Below are 25,666 nucleotides of genomic sequence, written 5' to 3' on the forward strand. Positions count from 1 at the left end.
TGTTCTTTACAGCAAGAACTTTCAGATAGTCCATTCTCGCCTTTCAGAGGTTTTCAGAAGTGACATTTACAGGGCTAAAAGCAGTAATTTGCCAGGCTATGCCCGTTATTATAGGAATCTGGACTCTGTACCAAACTGTAACAAGATGCAGAGGATGGAATCTAAGACTAGAAAATGTTTGCTATATAAATAGTTCTTTATTTCTAATTTAATAGTGGAAAAAGATTAGGTGCTATTGGAATAACTAATGGACTCAGTAGAAAGTCCTAAAGTGTCAAGCCTGTAGTCTCTCCAGATGCTGTGCTGAGAGACAAGCTTTGGACTGTTAACCACTGAGTTGGATAGGAACAACTGTCTAGTTGTACAAGGTGAACTCTGAAGATGACTGCCCTTATCCCATGCCAAGGCAGGGGTAAGTTGTCTTAAAGAACAGCTGGTGAGAATTCTGGAACTTTGCTATGTAGTTTATCTCAAAGTGTTTTGAGATATTCTGGAACACACAATGAGAATCTTTCACCCAGCATAGCAGAGAAGCAAATATCCAAGTCAAGTGGGTAATAAAGCAGACTGCAGGTCTGTAGTGTGAACTGATGCTTGGTTACCTGTCTCCCAGTTTTCTCCTCCATTTCCCTGCTTTAGGCTTAAAAATACAAGAGTGATTTGTGCTTAGTTCTCAAAGTGGAATCTGTGCACAAGGCTGAGGGAAGCTGCCTTGCTCTTATGAATTTTCCTGTTGTCTTGATAGAGGAAAAGAAGAAACAAAACAGGTTTTTGTAGTCCTTGCCAGACTTTGTACATCTGTTGTCCTGCTACAGACTTGCACATTGTGATTTCCAAAGGACAGTAAAGCTCCCACACCAGAAGACCTCTAGTTTCCTCTGGACACTACAACCCAGCACTTTGGTCACCCAGAATTTTAGTCCTCGTTTTACAGACAGGAACTAGATACTTCAGCCTTGCAGTTACCACAGAAGTGGTTGTGGCATAAGAAACAGAATTTGTGAGCATGTTCATTTCCTAGAGCAACCTAACTTTGTGTTAAAAATATATCACAATTATATTATAATTCCACAATAACCAGTTTTTGTATTAATAATAATTTCACAATAACTAATTCGCTATAGCTTTCAGTAGTAATCTATCAAACATTTGTTAGACAACTCTCAAAATCATAGACTTCCATTAAAGCTGATACATCTAGAAAACTTAAGAGATTAACTCTTCTGTCTTTGTGCTAATCGAAAGGTTTTAACAATGAGCACTGTCATTATTTCTTCTGAGTTTCTTGGTAACTGATACACAAACAAGTCAATATTTGGGAAAAAAAATGGTACATTAGCTTGGCTTTGAAGGTCACGTTACACAAAAGGCCTCCCTGTAAAGGCTTTTCCTTCTAACATTTATAAATGATTTACTTTAAGGGGATGAAGGAGTTTTGATTCTCTAATAGACAAAATATTTTCAGTCCTTAATTTGTACTTTCAATTTTGGAAGACTGCTTTCAAGATACATTGTATTGCAGCAATCTAATTGGAAGAGTTAGAAGACAGTGGCAGAACAAAGGAGCTCAGGAATGAAGAAAGGGGAAGAGGTCTGAACAGTTCTTTCTGCATTACTTTGTTCTGGGATGGGTGATTGTTTTGACTTGCCAGTAACAGCTATCTTCCATCATGAAATGCAAGAGAAATTCATATAGAAGGTGACTTCCTCTCTTCTAACTGCTCCCACTCTATTTCTCTCCCATATTCTTTGTCAAGTCTTTATTTCTAGCCTGCAAAGGAGTCTTCTCGTCTTCAAACTGAACATTTCCTTTTTTCTACTAATGAAGTCTACAGATATAGACCCTGTGTGCTCAGCTAAAAAGGAAGCCACTTTTTTTTTTTTTTTTTTTTTTAGACAGTGAAGCTTCACTGCCAAAATGATCTTGTACTGCAGGTGGCTAGAGGTATATGATACAAGTTAGACTGTCAGCTTTGGAACATATCTGAAGGGCAAGCTCTTCAGGAAGGGTGAACTGTAGCACCAATCCTGTGATTAGCAAGTCTAGTTCTGCCTCCTTCAGCTTCTGAGATCTTGAAGATCCACTGCATGCTCTGCTTTCAGATAAGGAGAAACTTATTCCTATTTTGACCTCTTCTTCATAATAAAAGGAAGCAGTAAGTTCTGATCCACATAAAGATCTGGTTCTCAGCTGCGGAACACTGGCAGAACTCCAGCAAATTTCTAGAAATAAAAAACTGGTGAAATTTCTGAAAGCCCAGTAGGTACTGGGACTGGCATAATATTCTGTAGGTCGTAAGAACATGAGAATGGGAAATTGGAATAATGCCTTAATCTTTCCATGATCTCTCTCTCTCTCTTTTTTTTTTTTTTTTTTTTTTTATCTTTGGGAAGAACTCTGCTCCTTTTCTATTGGTGGTATTGGCTTGCATAGCTTTGTTTTTCTTTGAAAACTGATATCAGAGGAGTATCCAACCTTCAGGAGTGGAGCCATTATATGTGGCGCTGCGGAACAGGAGCCAAAGTATAAAAATAAAATACCAGGCTGCCTTTCTCAGGATCCAGACATAACATGCACACACACACACATACGCAATATCTTGACTGACCATAGTTGTATTAGTTACTGAGTTCAGAACAACGGACAACGAGAACCAAAAAAATGAGTCCTGTTCCTTAAAAAGAAAGAGGAAGAAATGTCAGACTTCTGCAGTCTCAGATACCAGACTGTGGAGTGCATGAGAGGCCCCTTATCACAAACAGGTTTGAGACAGTAAAACCAGATGAGTCTTGGTCACTCCTGGTGGTGTTTGCTGCAGCCCCCTCCCCACTCTCGTTTGTCTATCTCATTTTCTTTGCCTCACAGAGTAATGGTTCAGAGCAAACCAGTCTTCTTTTGAAAACACATTCCTTTCTTAAAATGAGAAAGCAGTGTCTTTTGTTTCATCCTGTGTGCTGAAGGATCTGCACACAGATTTATTCAGAAGAAATCAAAGACCAACTCTTCTAAATTCAGGAGTACCCTGAAGTTGTATGTCACCACCACTAGGCTGTGGAAATAGCAGTGGCAGATACCTTGTTTGCCTTTTGGAAAGACCTGAAGCGGCCTAAAGAGAAGGCAGTAAGTAGGTCAGAAAAAATTATGTGTGAAAAGCAGAAATTCAAGATCTAATGCCCGGATTGCAGATAGGAAGCTGGACCCATTATGTTAAATGGAATGATCTTTAGGAAAAGATGACACTACTCAGAAAAAAAAGAAAGCTGGCAGGGGTAATTCTTGATCTTGTATGAAGCTAGGCAAAAAAAGATTTAGCTTTTTTTGTCTGCTTTGTTGAAATGCTGATGTCATCTCTACTTCTGGACTTTTCCTGATGAAAGTGAACTGAATTGATAGAGTTGGGAAGCTGGGGCTCTTCCAGTGCTTGATGAGAAGTGCAGAACCCCTGCTACATCACTGCTGATGATCAGAGGGATGGAACATCTCTCCTATGAGAACAGGCTGAGAGATCTGTGACAGTTCAGCATCGGGAACAGAAGGCTTCAGGGGGACCTTATAGTGGCCTTCCAGTACTTGGAGGGTACAGGAAAGCTGGGGAGGAACTTTTTAAGGATATGTAGTGACAGGACAAGGGGAAATGGCCTTAAACTAGAAGAGGGTAGATTTGGACTAGATATGAGGAAGACACTGGTGAGACATTGGAACAGGTTGCCCAGAGAAGTTGTGAATGCTGCCTCCCTGGAAGCATTCAAGGCCAGACTGGATGGGGCTTGGTTTAGTGTGAAGTTTCCCTACCTATGGCAGAGGGGTTGGAACTAGGTGATCTTAAAGGTCCCTTCCAACCCAAACCATTCTATATTTCTATGAACCGACATTACAGAAGAAGTGTACAAAGTTCACATGCCTGTATGCTGCCTAAAGCTTGGGTACCTACTTTTTTGACTGCATGGATAGGGCAGGTGAAGCTTCTAGAAAAATCCCTGTTTCTGAGATGCCCCCCAGCCAAGAATTACACTGGATTTTCAGTTAGGCTTTTTTCCAGCTGCAGTAAGCATGTTTGTATGTCTTGGTTGACAACTATAGGAGAAAAAAAAAAAAACAACAAAGAAGAGGTGTTAGCACTATCTATCTCTGCCTGGGCTAAGTTAGTCACAGCTGCCCATGACACAGTTGGCTTTTTGCAGAGCTCAGGCTGTTTGTGCTCTACAGAAGTAGGAGGAGGTATGCTCAGCATGCTTCCTTCAGTAGGAATACCAGCAGTATCTTGGATTACTACAGGGAATGTTCTGCATCTTTAAGCCCCTTTTGCAGAATTTAGGCACTTGCTGAACGGAAACAGGAGTTGTTGGTAGGTTGTAGATGTGCCATATATAGGCTAATTGCCATTTTTGGAAATACGTTATAGCTTAGATATCCAGACCGACAAAGTTAATAAAAGATACTTATTTTATTGAAGTTTTCCAGGAAGAATGTATTAATGGAGTATACAGTGAAGGAGATGCTGTAGACTAAATATTTGAATAACTTGATTGTCTTATGACCTGAACTTAAAAAAAAAAGTAAATCATAACATATTGTGGGTTTTTTTTTGGTGGGGAGAGGGGGATGTAGTGATATCCTAACAGTGAAGGGTAGGTGTAACTGTCAGTATGTGAAAACTAATTGCTTGGGTTGTTCTCATAAATTTTATTAGCCAGAGTGGAGTGGTGGAAGTGTGCACGAGTTTTGTGGCTCCAACTAGCATGTGTCTGATTAAATCATACTTCCTCTTCTTTGGTCATGAATATCTCCTGCTCACAGAAGACGTTGAGGAAGACCTAGAGTGTTCCTCTTAGAGTATTTTTATCAAGGTGCAAGGAATATCCCCTCTGTTGACTTACTAGGTTGGGTTTTGTTGTTGTTGTTGTACTTTCTCTGCTGCATTTGCTAGAACAGAAGAATTATGAATATGTTGTCCTATATTTAGAAGAGTCTGGGAAGAGAGCAGAAGGATTTGGTGGTTTGGGTAAATTCATGTCAAGAGAAATGCCTCACAGATGCTACAAGAATTTGACTTTTTTCAGCTGTCAGACCTTAGGAACCAGTCTCCTTTCCTACCCTCTGTGAAGTTCACTTGTTGAACTGCTCCCTTTTTTCTGTCTCCTTTCTTGAAATAAGTAATTTCAAATCTCAAGTAATATAAGGGCTAGACCATGACCACCATCCCTAATCTCTGCCTTCTGTGGCATTCTATTCCTCATCTCACATGGCATTTTCCTGAGTAGGCCTAAATACTTCAGCAAAAGACTTGGACTCTGTACAGAGAGCTAGAAATGGCAACTCAGTGACAAAAAATTAAATACAAAATGATTAATAAAGGGAGCCAGATATATCCTTGTGTGTGGTGTTTGATTTACCTCTGCTACCAAAATTTTTCATTTCCAATGTTCTGGCGAACTTTCTAGTTATTGTGGAAAGTTAGCACTGGTATTCCAAAGCCAGAAGCACAGAAAGGCAGCATGGTGTAGCAGGGAGGAGCTGGAATCTGGGAACCCACTTTCTTTCAGATCAACTGTGCAATTTGGAGCCAGGCCACTTCACCTTCCTGTGTTTCACCACCCTTAAGGTTAAAATGGAAGGCTCTTCATTTTTGAAGACTTACTCATCCTGCTCTTCACAGAGGTAGAACCTACCACAGTGTGGCCTGAAATTGAACGACTCGAATAAATACACAGCAACTGTGTGTGGATCACAGTATGGGTACCACTGCTACTTGATAATTTCATTCCACCTTTTTGTCCCTTACATATTACTTACAAACTGTGAATCTTCAGCAAGTGTCTACTAATTTGCAACTGCTTGAAAACCAAAGAACTACGTCAGCCTTTAGTATCTTTGAGGGAAAGTCTTATATTTAACATATATTTAAATAATATTATATTGTCTTCTGTCACTTTGGTGTTTCAAAAACAGATGAAGAAAAAATGAAAGTTCTGCAGGGATGACTATACTTCTGGCATGGATTCTTTTGTCAATGAAGTCCTAAATGAATGCAAAACTTTCACTCTGCATACATTCTTGCAAACAAGAGCCCACGCTTGAATGAATGCTTGCTGCAAGAAACAAATAAACACGTACAAGTGGCTTTTATTTAAATGAGTTTTAAAGAAAAAAAAAAAAAAAAGCCTGGAATGGACTTCAAAATACATCACTTTCTTTTCTTTCCCGTAGTATTAAAGGATGTTGGCTAACATAAATTAAGCCCCTCAAAGTATTCATTATATTGTAATGTCACATCATTTGCGTGCATTGGATCATATAGCTCTGTTTATATTTCATTAGTTTGAAAATTCTGTTGGGTACTTATATATCATCTTATGGCCTGGATCTTCTGGGTTCTTTTAGGTATTTCTTTATAATACTTTTGCCATTTTTGTTAACTTAAAATGTATTTTGACTATCTTTTCCATTTTGCATGCAGAATAAAGGACACTGTTCATATATATGTGCAGTTATTTTGACGGAATGAATGCAGTTTTGATTAACTCTTAAGTCCAAAAGTGTGTTCTCAAAGGCATGGTTTGTCATAATACATCAATGAGAGAAGTGCTGTGCAGACTGTTTTTCTAGAGCAATGGGTGAATGGCCTTCTAACTGTAGCCAAAAGCAGAGTACCCGTCCTGTACAACCATCATCCCATGTATTTCAGTAGTGTATCTGAAAATTTGCATCGAAGTAAGAAAGATTTTATGAGGACAGACTTTAGAAGACCTGAGAAGGCCATTTCTTGGCTGATAGACTAGCACTTCTCTCCAGAGTTCTCTTTGTTGCTTCTTAGTACTTATGTGCAAAACCTAAATCCTGGTGAAATCTTGGGTTCTCCCAATGTTGAGGTCTTTGCGTTTTCTTGAATTTATCTAAATATCTTGTGAGAGCTTTTTTTTTTTTTTTTTTTGGTCAGGGTGTGTTTTCCTCTTCAATTATGCATTCATGAGAGCTGTCCAAAAAGTCCGTCTTCTTTAAAATTGAACCAGCATTCTCTTTTTCTCTTAAATCAGGGAAACTAAAAATCCCTTCCATCCCTTATCTCACCTTAGACATTGTTCTCTAAGGACCTTTGCAAAGTTTTCTACATTCTTCCTTAAAAAAAAATAATAATTAGAATTCAGATTACAAGTTACACAGATTTTCAAAGGTTACGGAATCTAAACGATCTCAAGCTTTCTCTGAATTGGATTGTTCTATGTCTCTCTTTTCAGTGATGAAAACATACTATCCTCTGATAGAACGTTTGAATAAAGCATGATGGCAAGTTTCAAATTGGTGGAGGCCTGAAGTAGATAAAATCATTAATGATCTATTTGTAAATTATGAGAAGCTATTGCTTTAATTCATTGCATTAAATGGAAAGAGTGAGTGACTGGAAAATATAAGAACAGGGTGTTCATGGTCTAATTTCATTTCAAAGGGATACTTTTTATGTGCATAAACTAGCCTTATCTGAACTCGCAGAGTGGTCCCACTTTTTCCACAAAGAAGGTACTATTATGACAATGGAAGCTAATATTTTTTTGTTGTTCTAAAACAAGATTTTGTTACCATACTATTTAAAATGCTTGAGATTTTGCCAGCTTTAAATTCCTCAAGGTAATGTTTACAACAGTAGAAAGAAACAATATGTGTACTGGACTTACAGAAGAGAAAAAAGCCACAGAAGTTCTGTAATGTCTACATACTTGCAAGGATTGTAGCTTTTGAAGGATGCAGTTGGTTATAATCTCAGCTCCCCTTTGCTGTGGGCCATATTACAGAGTCTTAATTAATTCTTTGTGGTCCATTTCCTGTTTGGGTTTTTCTTAGGATAAAGAAAAAATAAACAGATTTTAGTTGTTGAGCATGAAACAACCTATTTAAAGAAAAAGAGAACAGACTAGAATAGAAAAATTTCATTAGAAGATTCAACATCTTATGCTTTCAATGCAACTTAGCTTTAATAATAGTTTTCTTCTTGATTTGAACATGTCCAGAATAGCTAGTACAAAGGACTGCTTATTATTGGAAAGACGAAAAATAGGGCTATCTATCTCTCTTCTTTCTGTGAGAGATTGTTCTTAATTATTACCTGTGTAACAAAGTATGCATCTTTTGCAGACAAGGAATAACAACTTTTTTTCTTCAGTATTTTTTCATACCTGTTTGATCCAAATACCATCAGGCTGGGCAGGTTCCATTAACCTTGGTTAATTCATAGATATTGTGAACCAGAATTCTGGGATTGCTCAGAATAATGCTTTTTCCCCTTGAAATAAATTGTAGATATTCCTACTTTGTTCCTTCTAGACACCGATATCCACAGATAACCTATTTAAAATACTTTGTACTTCATATTCTGGCTGTATGTATTACATGACCTGCAAAAACTTGTTTCCTGGAAGGACCAAGTGGGTGGAGGTGGAGGTTGAAGAGGGAGTAAAAGCAAAGTTCTCATTTGGAATTAGGATATTGCATTCCAGTGTGTATATACTGCATCTCAACATGTAATCCAGTGGAATATGTATATGGTTTAGAGGGCAAAGCATTCTGGACAGTATATAAACATTAACTGCATCTTACTCCTTTTTTTCAGTGGTATCACTTTTCAGCAAATTCAGTGATGGGACCAGCATCTTGCTGCTACCATCCTAAGCAGAGGATCTTCACTTGCACAGGTAGAAAAGATTTCCTAAGAAGGATGGCAGGGATAAGGGTGGCAGACTAGTAACCAGTAGTCTTAGATCTATCAAATACTGGAGAAGTGTATATTCTTCTACCTGCGGCAAAGATGCTGGCTGCCATACTGCGAGTGAGTCAGTGGGCAAATAAAACTATGAATTCTGTCTGGCATTATGAATGGGTCACTGATGGATTTGTATTACCTAAGGAAATGACCTGGCTGACAGAGAGGTTTCTGATGGCTGCCCAGCAAATGTCAGATATAGCAGGAAACTTAGGAGGAGGAAATGGATAGCTGGAGACTCAGGCAGAGCTAAAGTAGCTACGATGCTGTTGGAGCTCCTCAAATGAGAACATTTCTGAGGAGTACAGTGGGAATGCAAAGCAATCTTTCAGCTCTGCTAAATAGTGTTTTCTTGTCCTCCAGTAGAATTTCAGCCATGGACACTACTTTATAATTACAGAGTAATTCTTGAGATAGGTTTGGGTCCTCATGAGGTGATGTGCTGTTATTCTCAGCTTTGTTTGCTGGTAAACATCAAGACGTCTGGTGCTTTGGTTTTGTAAAAAACATTCTTCTGACTGCCCTTTTTCATCCTGTCCACACACTGCCTGCACAGGGTTAACCCTTTGAAGGAGGGCTGGTAAGATGCAGTACCTACAGAGCTTGTAATATCTTGGGACAGCTGAAGAGAATGAGCTGCATCATCCCCAAGGTCCTTGCTAAGATGAACCCATTTTAGTGATGAAAGCAGGCACTGGCTTCCTTTCCCTGTCTTAGATCTGATCCATGCAGCTTTTCCTTGGTTCCCAACTGCTCTGTGAAATTTTCTTACTTAGAGAGTCTTGTATTTCTACCAATTTGGGTGCTGGATTTTGGAAATGATCTTTGGAGTTTGAACCAGTGGCAGCAAGGTTACTCTTCCCATCAATCCAATTCGGTCTCTGTCACCACTGCTATCACAGAGGACCAGTTTGCCCTCTAAGCAAAGCAGCTTTTCACATCTGTCTTTTACGATGATGTCTCCTCATTTCAGTTTCTTGAAAGCAGTTTTCTGTAGCAGTCCCAAAACAGAGATATACTCACTTTAGTGGTACTTTCTGAGTGCTTGTGGCTTGGTGTCCACTTCTGCGACTTTGCTGAGAATTCACCACTTATGTTTTAAACCAACTGTATTGGCTGATCTAATTTCAGAGCTCTAGGATTAAAATTCTGTGACCCCTAAAATAATCTAGCAGTTAATGTTTTCACATGGTTTAGCTCTGTCACCAGCTTTTAAGCTGTATTTAGCCTTCATAAAAACACTGTGCTCCTTGCAAACTAAGATCAGTCCTCCCTAGAGCACGTTTGTAACTCACCAGCCATAGCACTGTAAGTCATCAGGCCATGCAGTGGAGTATGTATTTTGGGTGAATGGTAAGACTGCTTTTAAAGGCACAAAAGGATAGGAAATCAGGGTTCAGTTAAGGGCAAATGGCCATCAGGTAATGATCTTTCTGTATTCAGCCACAGCTACGCTTTTTCCCTCTTCAATTCACTCTGTAGCAGGGTATGTGGTTGAATTTATCACTCACTATTGTCAGGATCCCATTTCTAACAGGTTTGACTTTCCTTGGCAAGAAAGAGAACTTTGCTGGAGTTATGCCAGGCTGAGTAGTCTGCTCCTCCCCTTGCTCCCACCAGGATGAGGATAGTAATGCACCCTTTGTGTAAAGGGCTGCAAGATGTTATTTCCAACGCATTAGAAGGAATTGGATTGTCTTTAGAGTACCCAGGCAGTGCGCTGCTGTGTTCTTCAGCACCACCTACTGACATCTTCCTCTCCCAAGTCCATGCACTCGGGGGAATGCACTTATCTTCAGTCACAGGAACTGGATTTCTTGAGATAATTGACTGTACACTCTTAGCTGAAAATTAGTAACCCCAGATCCAGTGCCTTCAGTTGCATTATGCAGTGTGAGGACCAATAAGAAACGGCACAAAAGCAAAGTTGCTTTATTCTGACATCTTGTTTTCCTAGTGGACCAGGCCAGTTTCCTCTTGAACACACATCTGTATAGAAGAGTGTTGAGAGTTTGGGTTGTGTCACTGAGGTGAGTATCTTTACTTATTTCCTGTGATCACTCAGTAAGGAAACCAAGTGGCAGATATAATTTCTACTTTACTCTGCTGTTCATATTCCCTTCTTTATCTTATCAGGTTAACTTCAGAATTTAAACATATAGTCTCTTCAAAGGTTTTAACTGGAAAAAATGGCTTAATGCCTTTTTGTGTATGCATGCAGTCTTTCATTTTCTTCTTCTATTCCTAAAAAAGGAAAAGTAAAAAAGGAAGCGAAGTTTATCTGTGGAAAAGAAGGATCCTATCTGATCAGAATTACCCACCTTCCCTAGTACAGTTGCTGCATCTTCTTATAACACATAGCCAAAGCAGTGCTCTGTTTATTGAGTCTGGTGGACTAAAGGAAAAGCTGACAAAACTGTGTGTGTATTTGCACCTCCACAACTACTTTCACATAGTAAATGAAGCAGCATATTTAATAAGAAAAAGGTCCTACTCTGACTGTTTAGTTGTTCGATCTCTAAAGAGCCTTGATTTCTATAAAAATTAATTATTTGCCATAAAGATAATTTAGAAAACAAGAAAAAACACACCCTAGTTTTGTTTACAGCAAAAGCAATTGATATTTGATAACCTTCTCACAGGCCTGAAGTTCTTGCTACAACTCAATTGCTCGTGCTGACTGATAACCTTCACAAAGGGAACATACACAATCGTAAGATGCTATCTTCATTTGCCTTTCAATTAAGTAGTGCCATCACATTTGAATCTTTTTTTTTTTTTTTTTTAAGTTTGAAAATATCCTTCAGGAATTTAAATTTTACTTTTTCCAGAACAAATAGGTATTTATAGTCTAGGATACCAAAAACTAACAAACAAAAACCAAAACAAACAAATTCTTTGTGAGAACTGAAAATTAAGCCACAAGTATTTAGGTACCTTGCAACAATAATGCTCCTCCCTACCTCATGGATCTTTGTATTTAAGTTACTTATACAATAGTTCGAATTTATTTTAAGTAACACTCGAGTTTAAGTATTCCATCTTTGACCTTCTTTCTAGGAAAGTTTTCTTTTTTGCAGTGGGATAATCTTCACTTGCTATGTCTTCTTGAGGTTAGGGACTACAGTCTTTTTCCTCTAGATATTGCTTAAAATGATATAGTGTTCCTGTATTTGATTTTATTTTTCTAAAACCATAGGCTCAAGGAATCAGTAAAGCTGGTAGTGATGTTATTTATCATTTAAACCTGTTTCTGGTTGTTTTATGTATTTATTAATATCTCAAAGAAAAAATAACCAGAGGTTTTTTTTTGTTTTGTTTTTGGTTTTTTGTGTATGTAATGTAATTTTTTTGTTTTTTTCCCCTGGAACTGAAAAAGCCATCTATGTTTCTGGGCAGCTACCAGCACTTTTTAGCTGCCTTCTACAAGCTGAAAGACTAATGTGTTTATATTTTGTTCAGTGCAGATCGTTTTGAAAGCTATGCTGTAGCTTTGCAATGACCCAACCCCTAGTATGGTATCAGATATATGAATACATGCACTGAAGTATGGAGATGTAACAAAATGAAATTATGACTGAAATACAGAGGGATGAAGGAAGTTGGTCATCAGGGTTTTCTGTGACAGCAAGATTTCTGACAAGTATTATGTATGAAGAAAGTATAGCAGGAAGATTTCTTCTTGTGTGGAATCCAACCTGGAGCTCACTTGAGCTTCAGCATTCTGGGTATATATTTTGGGGAAAATAAATAAATAATATTTAGATCAGTTTAGGTAATTGTTTTTATCACTCAGTTGTAATGTATCTCTAAAAGAAGTTTATTTCCTGAAAAGTGTCAATATCTTGTATTTTAATATGCTATGAATGACATTGTAGGTCAACAGAAATGAGAATGCACTGGTAAAATATTTACTGGAAGAAAGGGGCAGCAGCTTAAAAACCACATATCTCAGCTAACATATTACTCTCATAGGCATAACTGTTGATAATAACCATAAATGGTCCTAAACTGGACATAAGAATGGAAATTTTGACAGTAAAACCTATACCCAGTGATAATATCTTACTGTAAATACTTACATGAAAATAAGAAAATTTACCATATATATGAGTGAACAGTTGCAACCAACCCATGGGGTCTCATCAGTGTTAAGTTCTGTCAGATTCCTTCCTCCTCTTCCCCGTCTGCCCCAGTAAAAAAAAGGGTGGAAAAGAAACAGTACTAAAGTTCAGCCTATATGAGTTTGAACAAGTGACTCCAAAGTCAACCGTCAGAGGACCAGGAATCTTCAAAACTTGACGGGTGCGGAGTCATTGAGTTATTCTTATAAATTAAAGATGAAGCTGTCTTCCTGCTGTTGGAATAGCCTTCAGGTTTCCAATTCCTCAAATTCTGCACTGTTCCTATGATTCTACTTGTTTTGCCTATTTCCTCCATTGCTATCTTGTGTTATGAAAAGAGTCTCACCTTAAATAAATAAATGAGGCAAAAGCAAATTAGTGAGACCATCAGACTAGCAGCCCCTCGATATACGAGTTGAACCAGGCACTGAGAGAAGGGCGGATGGTACCGCTGGCAGAGGCCCTCACAGCTGTAGTCAGAGGCGCCTCCTGAAACCCATGCCTCTGCAGGAGGGAGGAATGCCTGTTCTGTGGCGTTGCCCGTGGGATTTCTCAAAAGCTTTTGTCTCTGGTGAGCTGCCTGTGAGTCACTTTTCTGTAGTGTTTTGGTAGTTTCTTTCTGGTGGCTTAGTTTCCAACAACAAAAAGAAAAGAAAAAAAAGAAAAAGATAAGACCAGCAGTGAAGTTTCCAGTGAGTTCAGTGTGATCTGTGACTCCAATCTCGATGAGTACACTTTGTTCAGACACTGATAGATGAGGGGCAAATGGGACTCTCCCAAGACACAGCACAGGGCCCAGGCACTGGGGCATCTCCTTGGGGACAGGGCTGTGGGTAGCTGTAGACCAGACCCACAGCCCCTGGACATGACTGAGGACCTAACAGTCAATCCTGTGCCTTGGGCAGGACGATAAAGGCCTCAGTGGGGCTGGAATGGGTCTCTAGTACATGGGAGAGCTTGGCAGAGGCACAGATCGCTGGGCAGCAAAGCTAGTGAGTGCCTTCAGGGCCCTGACACATGCTGTGTCTCCCTGGGAGCCCTGTCAGGTGAAAGCAGGCTTGGCGGTGTTCCTGCTTCCGTAGCCATGTGAGTAGTGCCAGGATCTCAGCGTTTTTTTTTCAGCTCCTCCTCAGCAGTAAGTTAAAAACTGTGCAATGTGCCTGTATGAGGTAGGGATGAAGAGGTGTCTGATCATCTGCCTGTAGGAAGGCTTGGAATTCTGGTGATTATTTTAAATGTAGCGTTACCAATACTGAGCTGGATTCACACAGCGTGTGTGGTCTGAGTGACCTTTTCAGTTGTGGTTGTGCATGTGCATATTCTTAACTTCTAGAAGCACTGCTGACTCCTTCTCAAAATACAACGGGTGGGTAGTCAACCACAGAAGCTCAATTTTGAGGTCAGCGCCTTAGGCGTCACAATTAATTTTGTATTTTGAAGCTTTAAAACCAAACTTAAACATAATGATTTGTACTACTTTGGCTGCTGCCAAATTCTGTAATGACTGTTGTTTAACAAGCACAATTATCTTTTGTTTTGGATTTTCAAAAACCTAGAAATCTAATGCAACTGTCTCTCTGATGTTCTCCTCGCATGTTTAGGAGCCTAGAGAAGGATGTTGAAAACAACTTGACACCTCAACTTTGGGTTTTAAAACTACATGGCTTTCAGAATCTCTAGCACTCAATGTTTTGGGAGCTTTTTGCTCCTGAGGGAAATGACTATACCTCTTCTCCACATTAAACATTAAAGCCATACATTTTATCAAGAGGTTCTAAATGCAAATTAAGTCAGACAATGGCATTTTAATAATCTGGTGAGGTTAGCATCACGTTAGTAAGAGTATTTTAGAAATCACATTATCTTTGGGCAATGTGGTTCTCAAGAGATTGGCTGTGAATGTGTTAGAGGGATTGTAGGATTTATGGATTCATTTCATGGTGGTTGTGTTTGTTTGTTGTTGTTTAGTCTGTCTGTTTTCTTTCCAGGCTTCCTCTTCTGCTTTTGAGCTAATGGTTTTGATAACTCCCTTCTCACCTATGCCTTCATTCCCCCTCTTTTTTTTTTTTTTTTTTAAGTGTTATGTGAAAATTTAAGGGATTATGGAATGTGTTTTTTATTAAGCAAATTAAAAATAGAAGGTGGTGTTGCTTGATATATGGAAAGTATTGTTTTAGTTGGTAATGACTGAAAAACAGGCAAATCTTGCTTTATCTCCTTTGCTTGGGTTGTACATCTTCCCAGTGTATTAACATCTGCACTGACAATGCTCTTCCCTGGTGGGTAGGTGGATCTTTCTGTTCCGTGTTCCATGCAGACAGTGAAGAAGAAAGACACACATTGTGTTTCAGTTTCTTTTGATATATGAGCTCAGACTGCCAGTTTCTGATTTTCTTCGTCTTTGTAAAATGCTCAAATTTTAAAGAAAAAATGTGGGAACGGTAGAGCAGAATTCCTCACCACATTGGTTCATCTTGCTTTCAGCACGATACCCAGCAAAAAACATAAAATAGAAATCCATGGAGCTTTGCCTGATGTTTGTTCCTCGTAACAGCATAAGATTAACCTTGTCTATGACTTGGTGCTACCTTTGTGAGATAGCTCCTGCTGACATTACAAGCTAGAACCCATTAGAAAGTCCTCATTAGATTTTAATCAGCAGCAATTAGTGATTTCTCAACTGCTCCTTCTGATTTGTAGCAGAAAGGTAGTGTTATTGCTCTAAGATTGTCCAGACGAAAGCCAGCATCGAGGATGCCTTCTCCAAGCATCAGCGTATGAAAGAATTGTGGCTGCTGCAGGTGGGATGGTGATGTTTTTTTATCTCTTGAAGCTCCCAGCATTCTATTTTTCAGAACTTCAGGTTTGCTCTCCTGGTTTTCCATTTTGTAAGCTGTCCTGAAGCTTCTAAAAGAGACACTGAGCTGAAAGCACTTTGTGATGGTGTTTCTAAAGGGTCTGAAGTTTTTCGGGGGCTGGAGACAGGGGGAAGAGAGATTTGTGTGTGTGTGTTGTTTTTCTTCTCTACCACACAATGGAGCTTTCAGAGAACCTCTCTTAAAAGGCATAGCTACAGCCTTTGTGTTGAAGGGTGTGTCTGCTGGCAGGGTTTGCTGATGCAGACGGGCTGGCTGGTGATTAACAAAGGTCATTAGACTTTGGAATCTGACAGGGGAGCGGGGTGGTGTGTCTTCTGCGCCGGGCTGGAGGGCTCCCTAGGGACTGGAGGCCCCCCCGCCCCCACGGCGCCCCCCCCCCCCCCGCCCCGAGCCCTCCTCCTGCTGGGAGGCTCGGCTCTGCCTTGCCTTTGCCTGTAGGACAGCTTGGACCAGAGTCTTGATGCTGTAATGCCGTGTTTTTTTTATTGAACTGTCACATATGTCATCCATGGGACAGGGAACCAACCGTGGGAGATACTTGCTGGCGGTCTGCTCAGGGAGAGAAGGTGCTGCTTGGGCAGAGCAGGGGGACAGCAGCGACATGGTTTGGGGTGCAAGGCGTGCAGGAGAAGTGCAGCTGTGTCTTGGGGATGCTGATTTTTCAAGCATCACTCAAGGAAGAGGAGGAAAAAAGGGGAAAAAAAAGAAGAAAAACAAACGTGGTGTGCTTGAGATGAAGCTGAGATAAGTGAGGCCATGTTGTGCACGGGCGAGAAGCTATGAGCCTCTCAGTACTGGAGTTGTCTGAGCTAAAATGGCTGCTTCCAAAGCTCAGAGGACTAGGGCAGCTTAGTGAGTCTTAAAGCTTCAGTGACGCAGGGGCTCATATCTCTTGAAAGTGTGATAAACACATTCAGCAGAGCTGTGGCTTGTTTGGCTGAGATGAAAGGACTAAGCTTGGGGGGATGGGTAGTGAAAACTGGATGATCTGCTTTTCTGTGAAGTGCTCTAAATGCAGGAGTCGTCTGCTCCATGGAAAAATTTGTTTTCAGGTCTAATGGACTGTGCTAAAGGAGACGTGGGGTGGGGCTTCACTCACTGCTGTAATTTGATCCAGAGCAGATAGCAACCTCTTCCACACAATTTGGTCTGGTGCTTGCACATAAAGGCTCGAGTATCTCGATTATTGTAACTTTGTTATCCGAATAGAAGCTGGTACAGCGTTCATTTTCTATATTGGTGGTGGGAGGGAGGGCGGTGGGGAGGGAGGAACACAGTGCAGCCTGCAAAGAACCGTAGGTAAATATGTGGAGAGCCTGTGTGCTCAGACTCTCCAGAATTTGACTTACTAGAAGTTTACTTTAGCAGGCTATCAGAAGAAACATTCTTTCATATAAAATCCTGATGCAATATCCTCTCTTATTTCAGTGCATTAGTGTTTTGGAGCCTTCTCACTGTAGAAGTAGCTCTGTACTCTGTACATGAAATAGACATGAAATTTTTAGAGTTTTGGGCTACTCTTGTACCTTGGACCTCTGGAATGACCGGATTATCCCCAGCCCAGCAGAGCATGTGGAAACTGAAGAAGTAATTATTTTGTTTAGTATTTAGACACCCATTGCTCTGGTGCCTAAGTATTGCGTGAAGTAGGAGAGTCTAAGGCTTTTGTGTTGCTTGTGCTTTGTGTTTCCTCACCCTTATGGCAGTGCTTAAATATACAACTCTTGACACAGGATTAACTGTTTTACAAGCTGAACCTCTGTACTTCGTGTTGCCATGGCTTATGTTAGTTGGTACTTCAAGGTACCCATGGCATATCAAGAAAGCCATAGTGTTTCTGGGATAAGTCTTTGTTACATGTTTCCATTGTATTTCAGCAATATCCCTATTCCTATTGCCTTCCCTTATCTTCCTACAGTCCTCACCTTCTCCCAAATATCTCACAAAGGTGATGTCTCCAGAATATGCTCAAATGAAGCAGTATACATTTTACCAAAGAACAGAGATCACAGAATGGTAGGGATTGGAAAGGACCTCTGGAGATCATCAAGTCAAACCCTTTCCTAAAGCATGTTCCCTACAACAGTAAGTTACACAGGAAAGTGTCCAGATGGATCTTGAATGTCTACAAGGAAGGAGACTCCACAGTTCCTCTGGCAGTTTGTTTCAGTGCTCTGTCACCCACACAGCAGAAGTTTTTGTTCACTTTCAGATTGGGATCTCCCATGATCCAGTTCCTACCCATTGCCTGTTGCCCCATCGCTGAACACCACTGAAAAGAGCCTGGCTTTGTCCACTTGACTTTCACTCATTAGACATCTATATACATTTATGAAATTCCCTGTCATCTCTCACAAAGCCTTGGTGAAGTTGAGGCAGAACAAACCATTCTACCTTGAGTTCACAGAGTAGCTGTATCTCACCTTGCATTTGTGTCTAGATTTTCCACCAACATCAGTACTATCAGAGTGTTGAGCAGAAACACAGTTTTTTTTTCTCTGGAGGCTTTTAATCTTTTGAAAGTAAAGCAGACGGTGCTTTTTCACCTTCCAGGATGTGTTAGAGTGGGACATAGATGCAGAAGCCATTGTTTTCTGAATGTAATTTTGAATGTGTGATTGTTTAGAAGTAATTTGCTTTTTCTGTAGTGTACAAGTTCTGGTCTTTGAACAAAACAGACTTCTGTCTAGTGTAATGGAAAAGCCAAGGGAACAAAGTCCGTTGAATCAACAGTTATTTGTCAGAAACTTGACTGTAGTGTTTAGTCAGCAACTTGTGAGCTACTTAGGTAGGACTTCATGTGAATCCTAACTGATTCCTTTTCTCGTAGTAAGTACTGATTGAGTTTTACACTGAAGTAGTTATGGAATCTCTGGAAACTACTGTCTTTACAAACATGACCTTACCTATTCTTAGAATTCCTTTAAATGGCACTATTGTAAAACATTTCTTCTTCACATCTTCTCTCTCCTGTAGAATTTTCTCATGTAAAAGATCATTCTTGAATCATGGAGGTGCTGCAGTGTGATGGCTGTGATTTTCGAGCTCCATCTTACGAAGACCTAAAAGCTCACATCCAGGATGTTCACACTGCTTTTCTGCAGCCAACTGATGTCTCTGAGGAAAGTCCTAGCCAGCCAAGGTCTGGTTCCATGAATGCTAGCAACCAGACTGAAGTTGAATTTTCTTCTGTAAAGGATGAATTTACAATTGCAGATGAAATAGCAGGTAAATCTCAATTCTAACCTCCTATTTCACATGTGGCTTACTTCAGTGTATATTTAGCTAATACTTTTAATTTGACTGTAAAAATTACATTATCCTTACTGCTGTGGCAACAAAACAGGTATTTAGCTTCAGGCATGTTGGTTCTGACCACAGCTTTTTCTGCAAGTACAAATATGGAGGATAGTTTTATTTCTTAGCTGTTCTTCATCTGTTGCTTCAAAATGCTTTTGTTCATCAGTTTTTCATTGCTCTTCATCACCATGAAGCTCCTCAGAGTTTTCAATTTTATTAGTATACTAGATTTTTTTTTTCCCCCATAGATGATTTTGGAAATGGCCTATCCCAGCCTGCGCACAGTATCATATGTGTGTACATGTTCTGCACAGTCATCATTCTTCTGAACATTGCCAGATACATAGATCTCACCATAAATCAGTGAGAGAATCCTGGTGTGATTATTACCTGTACAGGGTGCAGTTGTATTCTTAACCATACAGGGTGGGTGGAGAAAAAGCCTCTGGTTTTTTTTTTATAATTTATTTATATATTCACCTTGATTCTCATTTTAGGGCAAAATGCAACAAGTCAGATGGGAACTGGAAGTTACTATAGCCAGAGCCAGACTTTCTATGGTCAGCATATGGCTCCAAATCCTAAACCAACCAACAAATTTTTCCAGTGCAAGTTCTGTGTGCGTTACTTCCGTTCCAAAAACCTCCTTATAGAGCATACACGCAAGGTTCATGGAGCACAGGCTGGGGGGAGCTCAGTGGGGCCACCCTCCGCTAGTTCCTTAAATTACAACATCATGATGCATGAAGGGTTTGGCAAAGTTTTCAGTTGCCAGTTCTGCACCTACAAGTCACCCAGGCGTGCAAGGATTATTAAGCACCAGAAAATGTATCACAAAAACAACCTGAAAGAGAGTTCAACTCCCCCTGCAGCTTCCACTGCTATATCTGAATCGACATCTGCTTCTGTGCCAGTGCAGGAACCCTGCAAGGAGCTGCCTGCAGAGGTGGTGGAGCGGAGCATTTTGGAGTCCATGGTCAAGCCCCTGACAAAGTCTAGGGGCAACTTTTGCTGTGAATGGTGCAGCTACCAGACACCTCGAAGGGAGCGCTGGTGTGACCACATGATGAAGAAGCACCGCAGCATGGTGAAAATACTGTCAAGCCTGAGGCAGCAACAAGAAGGAACCAGTGCACCTGACGTACAGAATAAGAGTGCCCAGAATGCCTCCCCAAACTCTAATTATATTTCCATGAACACAACGGGACGTGAGATGTCTAATGCTAATGTCTCAAACTTCAGGAGCTCTATGGGCAATTCCCTTATCAGGCCCAACTCTTCTACATCTTCCAAGTTTTCTTCTGTGTCTTATCCTCAAATGAAGCCTAAGTCACCTCACAACTCGAGCATAGTTAATTTGTCTGACAGATCCCGCTATGGAATTGCTGATATGACAAATTCTTCTGCTGACCTGGAAACAAACAGTATGCTAAATGACTCCAGCTCAGATGAAGAGCTAAATGAAATGGACAGCGAGAATGGCTTGAACTCCATGGATCACCAGACCACAGGAATGTCCGCAGAGCAGCTGATGGGATCCGATGGCAACAAACTATTGGAGACAAAGGGAATTCCCTTTAGAAGGTATATGAACAGGTTCCAGTGCCCTTTTTGCCCTTTCCTGACGATGCACCGCAGAAGCATTTCCCGTCACATTGAGAATATCCACCTGTCAGGGAAGACGGCTGTATACAAGTGTGATGAATGCCCTTTTACTTGTAAGAGTTCATTAAAACTTGGTGCCCACAAGCAATGCCATACAGGTGCAACATCAGACTGGGACACTGTGAATTCTCAGGCTGAAAGCATTGCCTCTTCTTTGAACGACAGCGCAGTGTCATACGAGAGTGGAAATGTAAATGGTAGGAAGTCTGCTGGGATGATGGAACCAGTGCAGCAGCAGCAACAGCAACAACAGCAATCACCCCAGCCCCACTCACAGCATCCATACAAGTGTACAATGTGCAACTATTCCACCACAACTTTAAAAGGCCTGAGAGTTCATCAGCAGCACAAGCACTCATTCTGTGACAACTTGCCAAAATACGATGGACCACCATCCAACGCACCGCAAGAGAGTGAGGCAGATGCTCACACATCTGCCAGCACAGTGAAAAAGAGCCAGACCTCAATCCTTGGGCTCTCATCTAAAAATAATTTTGTTGCAAAGGCCCCTCGGAAGGTGTCAAACGATTTCCCTTTAGATCTCTCGCCAGTGAAAAAGAGAACTAGAATTGATGAAATAGCGAGTAATCTGCAGAGCAAAATCAGCCAAAATAAACAGCAAGAAGATGCTGTGATTAATGTAGAGGATGATGAGGAAGAGGAGGAAGACAATGAGGTGGAGATAGAAGTGGAGTTAGACAGAGAAGAAGAGCAAACAGAACCAATGATAGAAGTTTCCAGTTCTTATGCTCCACAGCAAATGTGGGGAAGAGAGGCTAATGATTCCCAGAAGGAGACAAACTTCAGAAGCTTGCAGCATGATTACAATTCTGCTAATGGAGCAGAGATTGAGCTCACTCTATCAGAAGATGAGGAGGATTATTATTCTTCCGTCAGCATGAAGGAACATCAGAGTCCTAATGCCTCTGTTCTGGGGGGCCAGTCAAACATGTATGGTACTGATCAGAACAACGAGAATGCAGAGTTCAATGACTCTGGCAGGCTTTACTATTGTAAACACTGTGATTTCAGCAACAAATCTGCCCGGAGTGTTAGCACCCACTACCAGCGAATGCATCCTTATATTAAATTCAGCTTTAGGTATATTTTGGATCCCAATGATCATAGTGCAGTATACCGATGTCTTGAGTGCTATATTGACTACACAAACTTTGAAGACTTGCAGCAGCATTATGGAGAGCATCACCCTGAAGCTATGAATGTACTGAACTTTGATCATTCTGATTTGATCTATCGCTGTCGCTTCTGCTCTTACACAAGCCCAAATGTTAGAAGCCTGATGCCACATTACCAAAGAATGCATCCCACAGTGAAAATTAACAATGCAATGATATTTTCAAGTTATGTTGTTGAGCAGCAAGAAGGACTAAATACAGAGTCTCAAACACTAAGAGAGATCTTGAATTCTGCTCCAAAAACTATGGCAACTTCTACCCCCGTGGCTCGCGGGGCTGGTGTGCCAGCTGGCTTTAACAAAAATGCTGCCAAGAGTTTTAGCCCTGAATGTGAAAATCAAAAGGAACCTTCAGTCAATAGTGTGGTTGTTTATGACTGTGATGTGTGTTCATTTGCAAGCCCTAATATGCATTCAGTTTTGGTTCATTACCAGAAGAAGCACCCCGAAGAAAAAGCATCGTATTTCAGAATTCAGAAGACAATGCGTGTAGTCTCTGTTGATAGGGGCTCTGCTCTGGCCCAGATGTCATTTGAGATGGGAACACCCGTCTCCCCAAAATTGTCCAACTTGGCTTCTCCACCTCCCCCACCACCACCCCCAGACCTTGCTACTGAACTTTACTATTGCAAACACTGTTCATACAGCAACCGCTCAGTTGTGGGAGTGCTTGTCCACTACCAGAAAAGGCACCCAGAGATAAAGGTCACTGCCAAATATATCAGACAGGCACCTCCCACTGCAGCAATGATGAGGGCTGGTGAGCTGCCACCTGGTATACAGAGGCCACCAGTGTCAATGCAACAGTTGAGCCGAGGTGGTTCTGAAACCTCTGTGAATCCTCCCGAGAATGAAATGTTTTTCTGCCAACACTGTGATTATGGAAACCGAACCGTGAAAGGAGTGCTTATTCATTATCAAAAGAAGCATCGTGACTTCAAAGCTAATGCAGATGTGATTAGACAGCACACAGCCACCATTAGAAGCCTTTGTGATCGCAGCCAGAAGAAATCATCTGGCAGTGTGTCTGCTCATACCTCTAGCACTGAACGGGACAAGTCCAAGCTGAGAGCCCTCAAGTGCAGGCAGTGCAGCTATACATCACCTTACTTCTATGCATTGAGGAAGCATATTAAGAAAGATCACCCAAACCTGAAGGCCACGGTTACATCTATTCTGAGATGGGCATTTTTGGATGGCTTGATAGAGGCTGGTTATCACTGTGAGTGGTGCATTTATTCACACACAGAGCCAAGTGGTTTGCTTGTGCATTACCAAAGGAGACATCCTGAGCATTATGTTGACTATACTTACATGGCCACTAAACTCTGGGCAGGTCCCGATCCCTCCCCTCCTGCCCTAGTGTTGCCAGCAGAAGCAAAGACCTATAAATGCAGAGACTGCATTTTTGAAGCATCTTCCATTTGGGATATTACTAATCACTACCAAGCTTTTCACCCTTGGGCTATGAACGGGGATGAATCTGTGCTGCTAGATATCATCAAGGAGAAAGATGCTGCTGAGAAATCTGGCACGCAGTCTGATGAAGCTGGGGTCAGGATGGATTCTGAAGACCAGATAACAACTTCACAGATGGACCAGGAAGCAGAGTGTGCAGAGGATCCCAGCCTTTCCCAGGAAAAAACTGTGCAGCTGGCTTCTGCAAACCCCGCCATCTCCTCTACTCCTTATCAGTGTACAGTTTGCCAGTCTGAATACAACAACTTGCATGGACTTCTGACACATTATGGCAAAAAACATCCTGGCATGAAAGTGAAAGCTGCAGACTTTGCTCAGGATATAGACATTAACCCAGGGGCCGTGTACAAGTGTAGACACTGCCCATACATCAACACACGCATTCATGGCGTTCTCACACACTACCAGAAGCGGCACCCATCAATAAAGGTCACTGCTGAAGATTTTGTGCATGATGTGGAGCAGTCAACTGATATTACTCAGAATGATGTGGAAGAGACAAGTAGGATTTTTAAGCAAGGCTATGGTGCTTATAGATGCAAACTGTGCCCTTACACTCATGGAACACTGGAGAAGCTCAAAATTCACTATGAGAAATATCACAATCAGCCTGAATTTGATGTTTTTGCCCAGTCACCACCAAAAGTATCTGCTCCCCTGGAGCCAGACATGGTGACTGAAATCAAGGCCTCTCCAGAAATTGCTGCTGAGGATGTTGGAGAAATCTCTGTTGCAGCGCCTCATTTCTCCAGTTCTCATTTAGTGTCTCACACAGTTTTCCGGTGTCAGCTCTGCAAATATTTTTGCTCTACCCGGAAGGGGATAGCCAGGCACTACCGCATCAAACATAACAATGTCCGGGCACAGCCAGAGGGCAAGAACAACCTCTTCAAATGTGCTTTGTGTTCCTACACCAACCCTATTCGCAAAGGGCTTGCGGCACACTACCAGAAAAGACATGACATTGATGCTTACTACACTCATTGCTTAGCAGCCTCCAGGACAGTAAGCGACAAACCCAATAAAGTGATCATTCCATCTCCTCCCAAAGATGACACTCCTCAGTTAAGTGAGGAGCTGAGGAGAGCTGTAGAGAAGAAGAAATGCTCGCTTTGTTCCTTCCAGTCCTTCAGCAAAAAGGGCATTGTGTCCCACTACATGAAGCGTCACCCTGGTGTTTTCCCGAAGAAGCAGCATGCAAGCAAGCTTGGGGGTTACTTCACTGCCGTGTATGCTGATGAGCATGAAAAGCTGACTCCAGCTGAGGAGAGGAATGAGTTTGAGAAGCCTGAAGTGGAGAGTGAGACTCAGGAAATTGAGTGGCTTCCCTTCAGGTGCATAAAATGTTTCAAGCTGTCCTTCAGCACAGCGGAGCTGCTGTGCATGCATTACACTGACCACCACAGCAAGGATTTGAAGAGAGACTTTACCATACTGGGAAGTGGCACCCGCTCTCAGAATGCTGTCTACCAGTGCAAGCACTGCGATATGAAATTGCATAGCACAGCAGAGCTGACTGCACACTTGAATGGTCACAATGAGGAGTTCCAGAAACGTGCCAAACGTCAGGAGAGGAGGAAGCAGCTTCTAAGCAAGCAAAAATACGCAGATGGTGCTTTTGCAGATTTCAAACAAGAGAGGGTAAGGATCTGTGTCTGGTCTCTTTCCCTGTTCTCCCTTCCCTGCTGAGAGAGAAAAACAAAAACACTACCCTTCTGCACCCCAAGAGGCTGCCTGTTACTAATGCCCACTTGCATGTTCTGTTTGACAGCCAAATGACCACAGGCTAATGAATGACTCAGCTTGCCAGTTGAGCTCCATAAGTCAATTACACATTCTGCTTTAATTTCCTCATCCTTTCCTTCGTTTTCCACCCCTCCCTAGGTTCCGTGGGAGGCCCTGAGCTTTCTAACTGCTTCCTTCAATATTCTCCTTATCTTACTTTCCTCCTACCCTTCTGGAAGGCCATCTGGATCTCGCAGTTCCTTGTTCTTTTGTTGCAAGGCAGCCATGTATTAGATTTTTTATAAAATGTCCCATTCCCATTTTAAGTGTATCACTGGATAACACTTTAGTTTACTTCGCAATCATGTTTATTATAGTAACTTTCTTTTATAAACCACTAAATGCTTGTATGACAGAAATCTGTCTGATGACTGAAGCTTTGGACAAGTGTCCCATAATCAGAAAAACAAATTGTGCTCTTTTATCCTGCTCACACACTCCTTTCTTTCTGCTTTATTGAGGAATACAGTTGCTGCAGAAAATATC

General features: G+C 41.2%; 1 protein-coding gene across 2 annotated transcripts in view; it reads left to right on the forward strand.

The window, feature by feature from the left end:
* The window catches only part of ZNF462 (zinc finger protein 462), an 88,236-nt gene that overhangs the window by 18,891 nt on the left and 43,679 nt on the right, over positions 1 to 25,666 (forward strand). For both annotated transcript variants that reach the window (XM_042866154.1, XM_042866153.1), the window contains exons 2-3: positions 18,733 to 18,984; positions 19,554 to 25,036. In XM_042866154.1, the coding sequence (XP_042722088.1) occupies positions 18,765 to 18,984; positions 19,554 to 25,036 (5,703 nt within the window). In that variant the 5' untranslated portion in view covers positions 18,733 to 18,764. The remainder of the gene's footprint in view (positions 1 to 18,732; positions 18,985 to 19,553; positions 25,037 to 25,666) is intronic.

This window comes from Lagopus leucura, unplaced genomic scaffold, assembly GCF_019238085.1.
Source record: "Lagopus leucura isolate 7727_CA_CO unplaced genomic scaffold, USGS_WTPT01 Super-Scaffold_810, whole genome shotgun sequence".
Classification (NCBI taxonomy): Eukaryota; Metazoa; Chordata; class Aves; order Galliformes; family Phasianidae; genus Lagopus; species Lagopus leucura.